Raw genomic sequence first — 14,964 nt, 5'->3', positions numbered from 1 at the left:
AACGAGACTTGTAAGAGCACAAAGATGCTCCCATCACTGGTGGGACCAACAGGAGCCATTTGCGGTTCAAAACTAATTACCAACATACCTGTGCCTGAGTTAGAGCGTGCCCCTGAATATGTGGTCAGAATCTGTTCCAGTTATCACAGCCACTTGCTCCTTTCCTTCAAGCAGGGCCACAGTGAAGTCACTATGGGCAGAGAGGGCATAGTTAATGACCATATTCTGAACTGACATCCCAGGGCCCTTGATACGAACTGGTGTCCATGGAATACTTACCTCTGTATTCCAACCACACCAAATGTGGAATCCTTAAATGCCCACCATATTTTGAGGTCCCATCAATATTCTCTCACCTTTTCTCATTTTATTAGGGCATACATTCATTGCAGAAGCCACGACAGAAGTGGCTGTCCACTCTTTATATCGCCATAGAGAAGAAAAGGGGGTTAAGGACCATTCACACCAACAGAAAGAATGAAACTGCAAGTTTATTTGAAAGTATAAAATTAAAAAAAAAACCTAATCAAAAAAACAAAAAGCAACCACACACAACCTTTCCAGTTTACATCAACTTTGAATGTCACACACAATTTATTTACCACTTGCTTGCACTTTTTTAAAATGTCAATTTCAAAGTAGAAGGAGTTGAGGGCAGGTGATAATGATTATAGCTGAACGATTTTAATGCTAAAATAAAAAGGACTCGCTGATCTCATTTGAGAAAAGAGAGCAGGGATGGTTTTCTGATTGGCATAGATTTAGGCCATGTATAAAAAAAAATCCTGGTTGGAATGAGTTAAAAAATAATGCTGGCCACTTATTTGCTATTTTGAGTAAGGGAAAAAAACAAAACCAAAAACCCCTGCAGCTTTGGTGTCCTATTTATATCTTTTTAAAAACAGCCATTTAAAAAAATCAAATCTATAATAAAAACATCCCTGTGTTTGTTTTAAAAAACAACATTAATGGGCTCTCCTTATGCTACTAAGGCCATTTGTCTTTCCTAAAATGCCTGGAAGCTGAAAAGCGCGTGAGATTAATTCATCACACGATTAATTAAAATTAGAATCCTTTCCTCTAAACAACTTCCAGAGCACCAGAAAGAAGCAGGGGCCACCAAAGGGAGAAAAGAAGCCACTCTGGCTCACAGGAGATGAAATATTCAGCTAGAGCTCCTCACATACTCTGGCTGCCACCAAAAGTTCTTTCTTCACTGGATTACTCAGAAAATAACTCACGTTATTTTAAAAATGAAAGATGTAAGCAACTATGTTCCTTTTCTTAACTTAAAAAAAAAAAAATCACCAAGTGGCTAGCTTTCCTGTGACACACTTTGAATTTGGTTAAAAAAAAAAGTCTACAGAATAGGATCATTGAATGCCACTTCATCCCCCCTCCTGCAGGCTCCGTTTGAATAAGCATCAAAGAGGTTACTGACCACGTGGAAAGCAGCTCTGCATGGGTGACAGCTGCCCGGAGTGGCTCCACTTGTTTCCAGTTTTGTTCCCCCCCAGCCATTAGTGTGGTTTCTTGACGAATAACATCTACGTTTCCACCCATGACTTCCTGAGGGGGTTGGCACTGTGGCTGGCTGGGCACAGAGAAAGCGGAAAGCTACCATAAACACAGAGACTATGAACCGAGGGAGAAAGGTGTCCCTCTTTCTGCATCCTTCAAGAACTCGATAAATAATAACTCAAAGTGCAACAATGCACAGACACCTGGCACACAGGTCAGTCTGTGGGGACTTGTTATTAGCGCTCAGTGGGACAAAGGCACGATCTCCTTCTGCATCTTTGCTTGGACCTCACTAATGGAAAAACAAACAAACAAAAGACAGCTTTCCTATACACATATAAATAGTCCCTTAACTGGAAGGGAAAAAACAAACACACTGTTTCAAATGCATTTCTAAGAGATTAAAAAAAAAAAAAGTCCGAATGGCAAATCTTGACTCCAAACTATTATCCATGTCTCTCAGAGGAGAAACTATGGGATGCTCGGAGAGGCCTGACCCTCACTCTGATTCTAGCCCTAACCCTAAATTGCAGCGCTGGAATCTGGGCCTTGGGAAGGCGGATGAGTGCAGCCCAGGAATCCAGGCTCTCTCGGGGGAGGTACTGAATTAGGTTTTCACGTTGAGTTAGAACCTACAGTGTTCTCAAGTCCAAATGCACAGGTAAAATGACTTCTGAGTGTCAGGGGGACTTAGGGGGCGAGTGTTGAAGCTGCAGGAATGGGCAAGGCAGGCTGGGTGTGGCTTACAGGGACAAAGGGCCAGATCAGATTTCTGGGCAACTCAGGTTTAGTACTCATCCCTTGTTTATGGGCAGGTCACAGCTGGGAGGGAGACAATCCAGAAACCAGGGAAAGGACTCTGGACCAAAGCAGACCCAGGATCTTGGCAGTCTGTATTTTAGGAGCTGAGAACTCAGATAAACTCATGGTGGGGCTCCCTGCCTGTTCTGGGATGAGGCTGATGATATACGATGCTGGAGAAAGCTCTCAAAACGAGGATTCTCGGACAAATTTTTAAATCCAGACTCTATCCAGACCTGATGGTTTCAGAGTCCTTCAGAAAACCAAAATGACACTGTTGACTTCTGAAGGGCGTGACTCACGGCAACAGTGTTCTTTGGCCCCGACCCAGAGCAATGAACAGCCTAGTGCAAGGCGGGTTCTGATGCTCCCCTGGATTCTCTCCAGAGTGGCCATCCAATGACAGCCTCCTGGTAGGATCATCCAACCCAAATCTCCAAATGGAGCTCTAAGGAAGCAGCCCACAGAGAATTTGGTCCAGTGTCCTCTGCCCTTCTGAACACCCCACACGGCACAAACACTGCTTTCTCAAGGGCTACCTAAGTACCGCACTCTCCGGCCACCTACTCAGCAAGATTCCAGCAGTAACAGAATGCCGTGGAAAGTGAGGCTGTGATCCTGGGCCCCGAAGGAAGAGTAACTGCCCAGAAAAGATGCACATACATAGGTCAACTGAGAGGCCAGAACAGTGCCAGGTCGCCCTCCAAAGAACATCCCTGAAATCTGGGGAAGGAGGTGAACGGAGAGACAGCTGACACCCCACACCACTCCTTGAGGCATCCCGAGGAGCTTCCCATGAGCGCAAGTTGTTAGGATGGTAACAAGTCAGAGCAGATGAACGCATATGGACTTTGGAAGAGCTGGATTTTATACTTCTTCGGTGCCCTGGCTGGGTGCAGAGTCCCTAGGCTCCGTGGTGCCTTCCTGTGGGCCAGGCTGCCCCGGGCTGTGGCCCGTGTCTTCCATACTCAGGAGGCTGCTGGCTGCCTGGGAACTGGTGCTGTTGGTGCTGCCAGACCGGGAGCGGTAAGGGGGCAGGTCGGCTTGGTTCAGAGACTCGGTGTCTGAAGAGTAGGGCGGCGGAGGGAGGTCGTACCATGCGGGTCTGCGATGGAGAGAGCAGGATGGAGCAGGGTGGGGGGAAGGGGGGGAGAGGAGGGGGAAGAGAAAACATTAGGAGCCCAGGCACGGCAGGCAATGCCAACTTCTGCCCTTTTCTGAGTGGAGGCTGACATCAGGAATGAGATTTTCCTTCCAAGGAGAAAGGCAATCCAAGGACTAGGAAAACCAGTGATTTGTAAGAAGACGAAAGGAACAGAGAAAAGGTCAGCGTGCTCTGCCTGGCGTCTGCCGACTGGACAGTGCCAAAACCACAACCTTTGGTAGGGAGAATTCTAAATACTCCTCGGCTCATCCTGGGTGGTTTGGCAGGGATTCACCAGGCCTGGTGTTTTGACAGAGCCCCTGACAGTCCACAGAACTGGGGGTCCTTACTGAAAGCCAACTCTTCCCGGCTGTGCGGACTTGGGTAAGTGAGAGGATATCCTCTCAAACCCTCAGTCTCCCTGTCCATAGAAGGGAGTAATACTGACAACTTGCTTGCAATGAAATAACTTAAAAGACATTTTATTTTCCAGCTCTCATTTATGGAAGGCTTACTACGAGTCAGGCACTGCGCCACCTACCTTACATCCCTTATTTAATGCTCACAAGAATGCTAGGAGAGAGCCATTACTTTCATGCCCATTGTACTGGGGAGAAAACTGAGGCAAAGGGGCATTAAATGGCTTGCACAGGATCACAACTAGTAAGCAGCAGTGCTAGGATTTGAACCCAGGAATTCTGTCTCCAGATGCAGCAGTTTTAACCTTGCTCTACATTGGATGGTCCAAATGAGTGAGGTCTTGTGTTCTTACGCTTATTTGCGAAGATGTCCTTAAGCACCGCTCCTTGGAGCTTTGTTTATCTTTCATGAGGAAGGAAAAGGAAGATTAAATAATACAAGAGCTGCCACCGGAGAGGGTTCAAGGAGGAGGCCAGTTAGCCCGGGAACACTGCCTGCAAAATGCCTCGTGCCACACATGGTGAGTCCTGGGCTCAGTGGAAGAGGGATGCTGAGCAGGGTCCCTGCAGGGCAGGGGATGCTGAGGACCAAGGGGGACTCAGGTAGCTCTAGTCCGGGACTTCAAAGTGGGTTCTTTGGGTACCCTGGAGGTCACCAAAGGAGAGAGAAAGGCTGAGCAGGTAGGAATGAGGTCCACTACCGGCTCCAACTACAGAGCTCTGGGTTTTAACTTTATATTTTGGGGTTCCTTGTACAGCTCCACCTGTGATGAAGGTTCTACTGCTTAACAAAGCTTGAGAGTTCTCTATGCCACCTCCTTTATTTTATAGATGAAGCCAAGCAAAGTTAAGGAACTTATTTATTCACTCATTCATTCACTCACTCATCCACTCATTCATTCAAATAGGAACCAAACCTCGAGTATATACTGGGCACTGTTCTGCGGTAGCAGGTGAATGCCCAGAGCTGGTCAGGGTCCTGGACGTGTGTCCGTGTGGCATTACCAGGGAGGAGGAGGGATCTGAACTGGCCAGGATCCTAGCGGTATGTCTTCAGATGAGTAACTTAAAAATCTCAGTTTTCTCGTCTGTAAAACTGAGGCACATATAGAACCTCCCTTGGTGAGTGGCTGTGAGGACCGAATGCGATGATACACGTGAATCGTTTTGCAAAGACTCAGTAGAAGTCGAAAGCTGCCACCGCCTTTGCAGCTGAATGCAGGCTCCTGGCAAGACCAGGATCCCAGGCACGTGCACGTGTACGCCCGCCCCGGCGTGGGATGACCTCCCTCCCCGAGTCTCTCTCAGCCAGCACGCACCTTTGGTCCAGCAGGGCCTCTGAGTAGGAGGGCGGGGAGCCCACTTCCGACGCGTTCTGCTCGGCTTGGCTGGCCACGTACTGGATGCCATTGTTGACGTTGTAGGTGACGTTGCAGCGGTGAGGGTGGTCCAGGACCACCAGGCGGGAGAGCAGCACGGGGTGCTGCAGCCGGTGCACCGGCAGCGTCATGAGGTTGTTGCGCTTCCGCTGGTGGTGCAGGACCAGAGCCAGCAGGGCCACGACCAGCACAAAGATGACGGAGCTGCCGATGATGGCATAGGTGATGCTGGGATAGTACACGAGCTGGTTCTCCGAGGTCACGAACACCTGCCCGCTGCCTGGTTCTGAGAAGCCCCAGAGGCGAGAGAAAAGGAGAGAGGTTACCAAGTGGGCGCACCCATCCGCCACGAAGTCAGTCCCAGGACGGGAGTGCAAACGTTCGCAGGAGCACGGTTCACGATAGCCGCAAAGTGGAAACCACCCCAATGTCCATGGGTCGGTGAATGGATAAACAAAATGTGGGCTGCCCATACAACGGAATATAATCTGGCCGTAAAAAGTACTGGTGCATGCTACAACATGGATGAGCCTCAAAAACGTGCTAAGCGGGCTTCCCTGATGGCGCGGTGGTTGAGAGTCTGCCTGCCAATGCAGGGGACGCGGGTTCGAGCCCTGGTCTGGGAAGACCCCACATGCCGCGGAGCAACTGGGCCCGTGAGCCACAGCTACTGAGCCTGCGCGTCTGGAGCCTGTGCTCCGCAACAAGAGAGGCCACGACAGTGAGAGGCCCGCGCACCGCGATGAAGAATGGCCCCCGCTTGCCACAACTAGAGAAAGCCCTCGCACAGAAACGAAGACCCAGCACAGCCAAAAATAAATAAATAAATACAATTCAAAGTACGTTTAAAAAAAAAACAAACAAAAAAACGTGCTAAGCAAGATAAGCCAGACACAAGAGACCACATAGTGTATGATTCCATTTATATATGTCCAGGAAAGGCAAATTTATAGAGACAAAAAGTCGATTAACGGTTGCCAGGGGCTGGGGGTGGGAATGGGGATTCACTGGTGATGGGCATCTAGGATCTTGCTGGGGCGATGAGAATGTTCTAAAACTGGACGTGGTGATGGCTGCGCAAATTGATGCATTTACTAAAACTCACTGAGTTGTACAGTCAAAACGGGCAAATTTTACGTCATGTAAATTATACCTCAATAAAGTTGTTAAAAAAAAATCAGCCCCGGGAAATATAATATCCAGGGAACAGGAGTGATAGTTCCAGTGACAGAAATCAGTTTTTCTCTGGAAATTTATCATATCACATACGTGAGGAACACTGGCCAGTGTTGTCTGGAGTTCCTTATGTCGGCAAAGTATTATTTAATGCCCGGCCTTTGCCAAGCTTTCGAGATGGAGAGCCAGCAGAGCACAGGCTGAAATCATGGACTCTGGAGCCAGCCTAGGTTCAAACTCAAGCTATTCAGCTGACTGGCTGTGTGCCCTCTGGGAAGTGGTCAACCTCTCTGTGCTGTAATTTCCTCATCTGTGAAATGGGGATGGTATTAGTCCCCACCTCACTGGGCTGTCGTGAGCATGAAACGAGTGAATAATTATCAAGCACTTAGAACAACAGCTGACACACTGCGGGTGTTCAAGACATACAAATATGTGCTTTCTCACAGCTACTTGCCTCACAGCAACTCCGCGAAGTAGGTGCTGTAACTGCCTTCTTTTTAAGATGAAGAAAGGGAAGCTTGGAGAGCTTGGGTCCCTTGACCGGGGTCCCAGGGTTAGGAGGTAAGGGGCTGTGCCTGATTTGAGCCCTGTGGTCTGACTTCAGAGCCTTGCCTCTGACACTCTGCCCTGCAGCCCCCTACCAAGACCAGCTAGGCAATCGGCAGGCATTTCCTCAGAGGCCCTAGGACGAAGGCCTGGTACACGCCCCAGCCCTGCAGGCTGCCGGTCCCCTCCTCTCCACGTGTACTAAGGAGCCACACTTCAAACACTCAGGGGAGAGGCTTCCCCGTCAGCAGGACACACCTGGCAATGGTGGCCAGGCCCAGGCTGGCACAGGACACCAGAGTGGCCCCTCCTCCTAGAAAGTTGGGGACCCCTCTTCTTTGCGGAAGATCCACAACTACCCACAGCTGTGGCCCAGCTGCAAAAATAATCTAAATGCAGCCTAAGTGAGCAAGTCTACGACCACACCCTGTGCCCGTTCAACCTCTGAAGCAGTGAAGAGGTTTCAGTGGGTTGACAGCGGCCAATGTGTAGACGTGAAGTGGCAGCACCATCCACTGGCTGCTCGGGTCCTGGGCCCCTCATCACTAGATTGCACATGCTCTGTTCACCATGGATCTCCAGTGAGTAGGATGGTGTCTGGCACAGAGTCGACACTCAATAAATGCATCCAACTCAACGAAAAAAATATCTGTGTATTCACACACCCTGGTAAGGTAGGTGTTATTATTAGTTTATTATTCCTGTTTTTCAGATGAGCAAATTTACTCAGGGGTGAATTAAGTTGTCTAAGTGCACAGAAGAACTAAGCAGAGGAGTCAGAACGAGAACCCAGATATTTCTCCTTCAAAAATCCACGTGCCGTGAAACACACCATCTCCCCTCCTTTCCCGACTCAAACAGTTCCTGATTCCCCACATCATCCTAATCCGACACAAAGAAAGATCTTCCCCCTCAAGCTCCAGGCTGTGTTAATTTTCATTCCAGTCACTCAGACATGGACTAAAGGCTATGAAGATTCTCCAAGTTCCTGTCGGTCACTGTTTCAATGATGAACTGTACAGAAAGAAGCAAGCAAGATCCCAAAGGAGAGGCAGAAGCGTGCTGCAGACGGTTACGGGAGAAAGGCAGTTCTGGATTTTTCTGGAGACAATGAGCTGTCACCCAGAGGTTCTGCGGGAGTTCTGTCTGCTCTCAGCTTAGATAATTAAAAGCTGGGTGGGAACCTCTGGGTGGGGTGTGTGTGTGTGTGTGTGTGTGTGTGTGTGTGTTTCAGATTTCAGGCCTAAAAGAGAAGAGCCTCTTTTTTTTTAAACATCTTTATTGAAGTATAATTGCTTTACAATGGTGTGTTAGTTTCTGCTTTATAACAAAGTGAATCAGTTATACATATACATATGTTCCCATATCTCTTCCCTCTTGCATCTCCCTCCCTCCCACCCTCCCCATCCCACCCCTCTAGGTGGTCACAAAGCACCGAGCTGATCTCCCTGTGCTATGCGGCTGCTTCCCACTAGCTATCTATTGTACATCTGGTAGTGTATATATGTCCATGACACTCTCTCACCCTGTCACATCTCACCCTTCCCCCTCCCCATATCCTCAAGTCCATTCTCTAGTAGGTCTGTGTCTTTATTCCCATCTTGCCACTAGGTTCTTCATGAGAAGAGCCTCTTTATTTCATCTCTGGCACAGAGCTGAAGGGTCGAATTCTGGGGCCATCACTTCTAGCTGCTGCTCAAGCAAGTTATTTAACTTTTATGAGCCTAGGCTGCCTCCTCTTTAAAATGGCAGTGGTGCTGCGTAAATAGCAGTAGCTATCTCCTTGGATTATTGGCAGCGTAAAATACAACATACACACCAAGTGCTGAGAGCAAAGTGCCTGGCGAGGGTCTGTACTCAGTTAATGCTGTTCCTCCCTCCTTCCCTCCCATCCTACCTTCCTTCCTTCGCTTCTGTTTCTTTTATTGAGGTAACACTGGTTTATAACACTATGCATGTTCCATGTGTACAACATTGCATTTCGACTTCTACATACACTACAGTGTGCTCACCACCAAAAATTGTTTCCCCCCGTCACCATACGGTTGCTCCCCGTTACCCATTTGCCCTCCTCCCACACCCCCGCCCCTCTGGTAACCCCTACTCTGTTCTCCGCATCTACATATTTTGTTTGGTTTGGTCTGTTCACTTAGTTTGTTTGTATTTTATATTCCACATATAAGTGAAATCATACAGTATCTGTCTTTCTCCATCTGATATCTCACTTAGCACAGTACCCACCCACACTGTAGCAAATGGCGAGATTTCATCTTTTTTAATGGCTGAGCAATATTCCTGTGTGTGTGTGTGTGTGTGTGTGTGTGTGTGTGTGTGTATACACACATATACCATATCTTCTTTATCCATTCTTTCATCTGTCAATGGGTTGTTTCCATATCTTGGCTACTGTAAATAGTGCTTCAATGAACATAGGGGGTGCTTATATCCCCTATGAACTAGCGTTTTTGTTTTCTTTGGATAAATACCCAGAAGTGGAATTGCTGGACCACATGGTATTTCTATTTTAAATTTTTGAGGAGCCTCCATACTGTTTTCCACAGTGACTGTACCGACTTGTGTTCCCACTGACAGTACACAAGGATTCCCTTTTCTTTTTTTATTGTGGTAAAATACATATGCAACATGAAGTTTGCAATTTTAACCAGTTTTAGGTGAGCAGCTCAGCTCATGAAGTACATTCACATTGTTGTGGAACTACCACCGCTTTCCACCTCCAGGATTTTTCATCATCCCAAACTAATGATGCGAATTCTTAGTGTTCACATCCTTTCCTTTATCCTCTGGACCAGAGGGAGAGGCTGGGAGAATCCCCTTTTGGGAGGTAGAGTCGGATAGAGGATAAGAACCGAATGAGTTCCTTTCCAGCGAGATGTACTTCTTAAGAGAAAAATGTGGATGGATTTTCACATGGAAAACAAATGGGTCCAGAGATTTTAAAACACTGACTTCCATGTAACCACTTGAGGTTTTAAGAATCCAAGAGGGAGCTCTTAATGAATGGAATGTAAAATGCTTGCAGGCGAGAATCATTGATCACATTTGCTCAAGAAATTATGATGTTACATAACTCAGGGGTGCCTAGTCTCTTTTCTGCTCTGTGTGTAAAATGTCATTTTGTATTAATTCATTAACTAGACTCACTTTTCTTAAGAGCTTGATGAGCCCGCTGGCCCAATTACTAATATCAGAGTTGCATGGGACCTGAGTTCCAAGTGCATAATCCACGGGTAATGAAGTTTCCATTTATTCTGGCTGTCCCTCAAACTAATGCCCTCACGCTCCACTGTCAAACACCTTGAATTCCCGTCCTGTATCTGCAGCTTCTACTGCATTCATTCCAGGCAATCTGGTTACCACCAGGGACCACTGTGCTCTCAGAGCTTCCGGGAGCTCTGGCTGCTGCCCGTGGCGGAGCAGGCTGTGCTCCAGGGCTGCTCGTCACCTCAGTCATCACAGATCTGTGGAGTTATCACGATAGTTTTTGAGCAGATGGTGAACAGCCTGAGGAGGAGGGCCTTCTTCTAATTCACGCAGAGGTGCTATCTGGACTGACAGAAGGACTAAACCAACTGACACCTGTGACTTGGGGTTCCTTCGCTTCTAAAAGATTCCCTCCTCCAGATGCAAATTACATTCCCTACAGGATACGATTATTCACCTCTCAGACTGGGCAAAGGCGAAGTCTGAGTTCACATTTTGCTGGCCAGGACTTGGGAAAACAGGTATAATTATTCACGCATGGCTGGTGGGAGGGTAAATTGGTACAACCCAGGGTGGTGACGGGGTTAACAATATAGATCAAAATAACAAACATACATTAACAATACATATCAAAATAGAAAAAGTACATATCCTTTGAGCCAGCCATTCCACTCTTAGGAATCTAACAGATAGATATACTCACACAAATGAGAAGTAACTCTTTAATACAAGTATTCATGGAAGCATTGTTCACAATAGCACATATATCAGGAAAGATCTAAATGTCCATCAGTTGCAGCCTGGCTAAATAAATTATGGTGCACCCAGACAGTACCACACCTATTTAAGAAACTAGGGCAGCTCTACATATACTGATGTGAAACAGTCTGAAAGATACCGTGATAAGCTGAACAACAACAACAAAAAGTCCAGTAGAGAATGTTCTGAGTATTTCTAGAAGGACACACAGACCTGGTACGACTGGGAGAGAAGAGAGGCAAGAGGGAGACGTATTTTTCATTGTTTACTCTTTTCTACCTTGTATTATTTATACTGTTTTATCCAGTCAAAAAATAAGCATCTCGTCTCTTCCTCTGGCTTTGCCTAGGTTTCATTACTGTTTTCCTTCCTTCTCTCCCTGTAGTGTGAGGGCTCCTGGGGGAGTTTCACTGCCACTCACTCACTCGGACCCCTCCCTGAGTCCAGAATTCCTGTTCTAGAAGGTTCACTGCCCTGTTCAAACGGACGCCTTGCCATTCTCCTGAAAGCTCAACTGCCTCTTTAAAAAATTTATTTAAAAAATTTATTTTTGGGCTTCCCTGGTGGCGCAGTGGTTGAGAATCTGCCTGCCAATGCAGGGGACACGGGTTCGAGCCCTGGTCTGGGAGGATCCCACATGCCGCGGAGCAACTAGGCCCGTGAGCCACAACTACTGAGCCTGCGCGTCTGGAGCCTGTGCTCCGCAACAAGAGAGGCCGCGATGGTGAGAGGCCCGCGCACCGCGATGAAGAGTGGCCCCCGCTTGCCGCAACTAGAGAAAGTCCTCGCACAGAAACGAAGACCCAACACAGCCATAAATAAATAAATAAATAAATAAAATAAACCCAAAGTTAAAAAAAAAACAAACCTGTCATCTTTAAAGAAAAAAAATTTATTTTTAAAATTGACTTTTCTCAGAGTAAATATTTTTAAAAGTCAGGTTTAGTGAGGTATAATCGATACACAATAAAACTTACCCTTTTAAAATGTACAATTAGATGAGTTGTAACCAAATGTAACAGTTGCATAAGCACCACCACAAGCAAGATATCAAACATTTCCATCCCTCCCGTCATTTACAGCCACTTGGGAATCACTGATCTCTTTTCTGTCCAAATAGATTCATCTTTTCCAGAAAGTCAGGTAAGGGAATCATTTAGTAAGTAGCCTATTGTGTGTGGCTTCTTTCACTCGGCATAATGCTTCTGAGATGCACCAAGGTTTCTCTGAGTATTACTATTTCATTCCTTTAGACCGTTGAGCAGTATTCATTGTTTGGATGCAACACAATTTGTTTATCCATCCACCAGTTAAGGGAGGGAAGTGGTTGTTTCCAGTTTCTGGAATGCATATCTTTGTGCTGACATATATTTTCCTATTTTGGCGGGTATATACCTAGGGGCAGGCTGCTGGGTCGTATGGGAAGTGTATGCTTAATTTATAAAAAAACTATCACACTGTTTTTCAAGGTGGCTATAGCACTTAGCCTTCTCCCAGTTGCATCCTCACAGCATGTAACATAGCTAGGCTTTTCAATTTCAGCCATGCTCACAGGTGCATAGTGGCATCTCACTGAGGTTTTAAGTTGCACTTCCCAATGACTAATGATGTCGAGTATCTGTTCATGTGCTGATTTGCCATCTGTGTATCTTCTTTGGTGAAACACCTTTTTAAATCTCTTGCCCATTTTAGAATTGGGTTGTCTGACTACTTATTATTGAGTAGTAAGAGTCCTTTAGATGTTCTGGGAGACAAGTTCTTTTCCAGATGTGTGTCTTGCAAATATTTTCTCCCGGACTGTGGCTTGGCTTTTCATCTACTTTACAGTGTCTTTTTGAAGATAAGTGTTAACATTTTTTTATGAAGTCCGTTGTATTAATTATTTCTCTCGTGTTCTGTGCTTTTTGTATTCTATCCAAGAAATCTTTGCCTAGGAGACGTTTTATAGCTTTAGGTCTTACATTTATAACTATGATCCATTGCAAGTTAATTTCTGTTTATGGTACAAGGTGAAGTTCAATGTCCTTCTTCGCCCTCCCTTTGGATATCCAATTGTTCCAGTACCATTTGTTGAAAAGCCTATCCTTTTTTATTGAATTACCTTGGCACCTTTGTTGAAAATCAATTGCGCATACAAGGCTGGGTCTATTTCTAAATGATCTATTCTGTTTGATTGGGCTACATGCCAATCCTTATGCCAGTAATTGTGTTGAGAACTACAGCTTTATAGCAAGTCTCAAAATCAGGTAGTGTGAGTCCTGCATGCTTTCTTTTCTTCCAAATTGAATTTTTCTGATTACAAAAATATATTAGAATTAAAATTTAAAGTAATATAGAAATGCTCATGACAGACAACCTCTCCCTCCCCCCTTACACCTACTAGAAAAAAAATAGTTCACAGTTTGGTGGAGACTAGGGGTTGGCAAATTTTCTGTCAAGGGTCAGATAGTAAATATTTTGTTATCTGTGTGCCATACGGTTTCAGCTACAACCACTCAACTCTGCCTCTGTAGTGCAAAAGCAGTTACAAATAGTACGTCAATGAATGAGTGTATTTGTGTCCCAAACTTGATTAAAAAAGACAGCCAGCCAGACCAACCACTGAGAAACTATCATTTCATAGATTTCTCCAAGCCATTGTTTATCTTCTCTTATTTTGAGAATTATGTTTGTATTACATGCATGTAGGTGACCATGCATTAGATTTTAACAAGGAAAAAATTTTCAGGAATGTATTAACTTCAGATTAATAATCCTTCAGGAAAAGAGATAATAGTTATTAAAACTTCCAGCTAAGGCAGATAAAACAATTATTACATTTTACAATTGATTTCATTGTAAGTGTTCTTTTAATTCAGTTTCAGGAAGATCTTATTTCTTGACATCTTTTATGTGTAAAAATGCCTGAATATCTTCATTAAGCCTGAATAACCATGTAACTATACATAATTTTCATAGATCAAAAGTTATTTTAAAAAATCATCTAGATATTTCTTCAAAAACTGTAGCGTCAAATAAAATGCAAGATTAAAAACAAAAAACCAACCAAACAAAAAACAGGCAGCAGATCAGATTCAGCCCACTGGCCGTAGTTTGCTGACCCGCTAAGTATAGATCCCTCAAAACTCTTCTTTGTGTATGTACACACCTGCTTTTCTTCATGCTGTACAGACGTTTCTACAAATGGACATCTTCCTCACTCACGCACACCTTTGTGAAGAAGAAGCTATGTAGTATTCCACTACATAGGCACATCACAATTTATTTCACCAATTCCCTACTGATGTACATTTTGGTTGCTTTTTTTTTTTTTTTTTTGGCGCTCTGACAAACAATGCTACAACAACATTCAGGCAGACCAACCAGACCATGAGAGCCATGAGGGGAGGGCCAGGCTTGCTGGTCTACTTCTATACTCAGTGCCCAACACAGAGGTTCAATAAATTAGTCTGTGGTCACTGGTGCAACGATTTCTTAGGATGGACTGCGTTTCCCTGGCCATCTAGTCTCCGGGGCTGTCTTGAACGCTCTCCTTTTCTCTGTCCACACTGAGCCACCAAGCGTGGTCAATTGCTGCTGTGCAGTGCTTCTCTAGCCTCTGCTTCTGGTCTCCATCAGGCCCAGGCCAGGAACAGAAACCTCGTTGTGGTCTTACTATCTTCAGACTCTTTGTCCTCTAATCCTTCTGCAATACTCTCATCAGATTGCACACGACCCAGCTCTGTCGCTGTGTCATTCTTATAAAATTCTTCAGATCCAGGACCCTGAATGACTCACATCACCCTCCCCAGCCACGCATTCAGACTCTGCAGCCTTCCCCACCTTGGCTTCCCAGTACCAACCCCCGGAGGATGTGGGGAGAGAAGTCCAGAGTTGGAGTGTTGCATTGCTATTTGCTTTGTGACCTGTTGCCCACTCCTGATTTGAAAGAAATAATAATACAAATAATACTAACAACCACCATCCATGTTTGCTGTGAACTCAAAAACAGAGT

At 45.6% G+C, this 14,964-nt stretch overlaps 1 protein-coding gene across 1 annotated transcript in view; it reads right to left on the bottom strand.

Moving 5' to 3' along the window:
- Positions 1-650: 650 nt before the first annotated feature.
- LDLRAD3 (low density lipoprotein receptor class A domain containing 3) overlaps positions 651-14,964 on the bottom strand; it is a 254,602-nt gene continuing 240,288 nt past the window's right edge. Inside the window, exons 5-6 of the mRNA XM_061203245.1 lie at positions 5,205-5,550; positions 651-3,427 (exon numbers count right to left, since the gene is read on the bottom strand). Of these exons, the coding sequence (XP_061059228.1) occupies positions 3,190-3,427; positions 5,205-5,550 (584 nt within the window). The 3' untranslated portion in view covers positions 651-3,189. The remainder of the gene's footprint in view (positions 3,428-5,204; positions 5,551-14,964) is intronic.

Source organism: Eubalaena glacialis, chromosome 10 (assembly GCF_028564815.1).
Source record: "Eubalaena glacialis isolate mEubGla1 chromosome 10, mEubGla1.1.hap2.+ XY, whole genome shotgun sequence".
Lineage (NCBI taxonomy): Eukaryota > Metazoa > Chordata > Mammalia > Artiodactyla > Balaenidae > Eubalaena > Eubalaena glacialis.
This window is presented reverse-complemented; position numbering and strand designations above follow the sequence as displayed.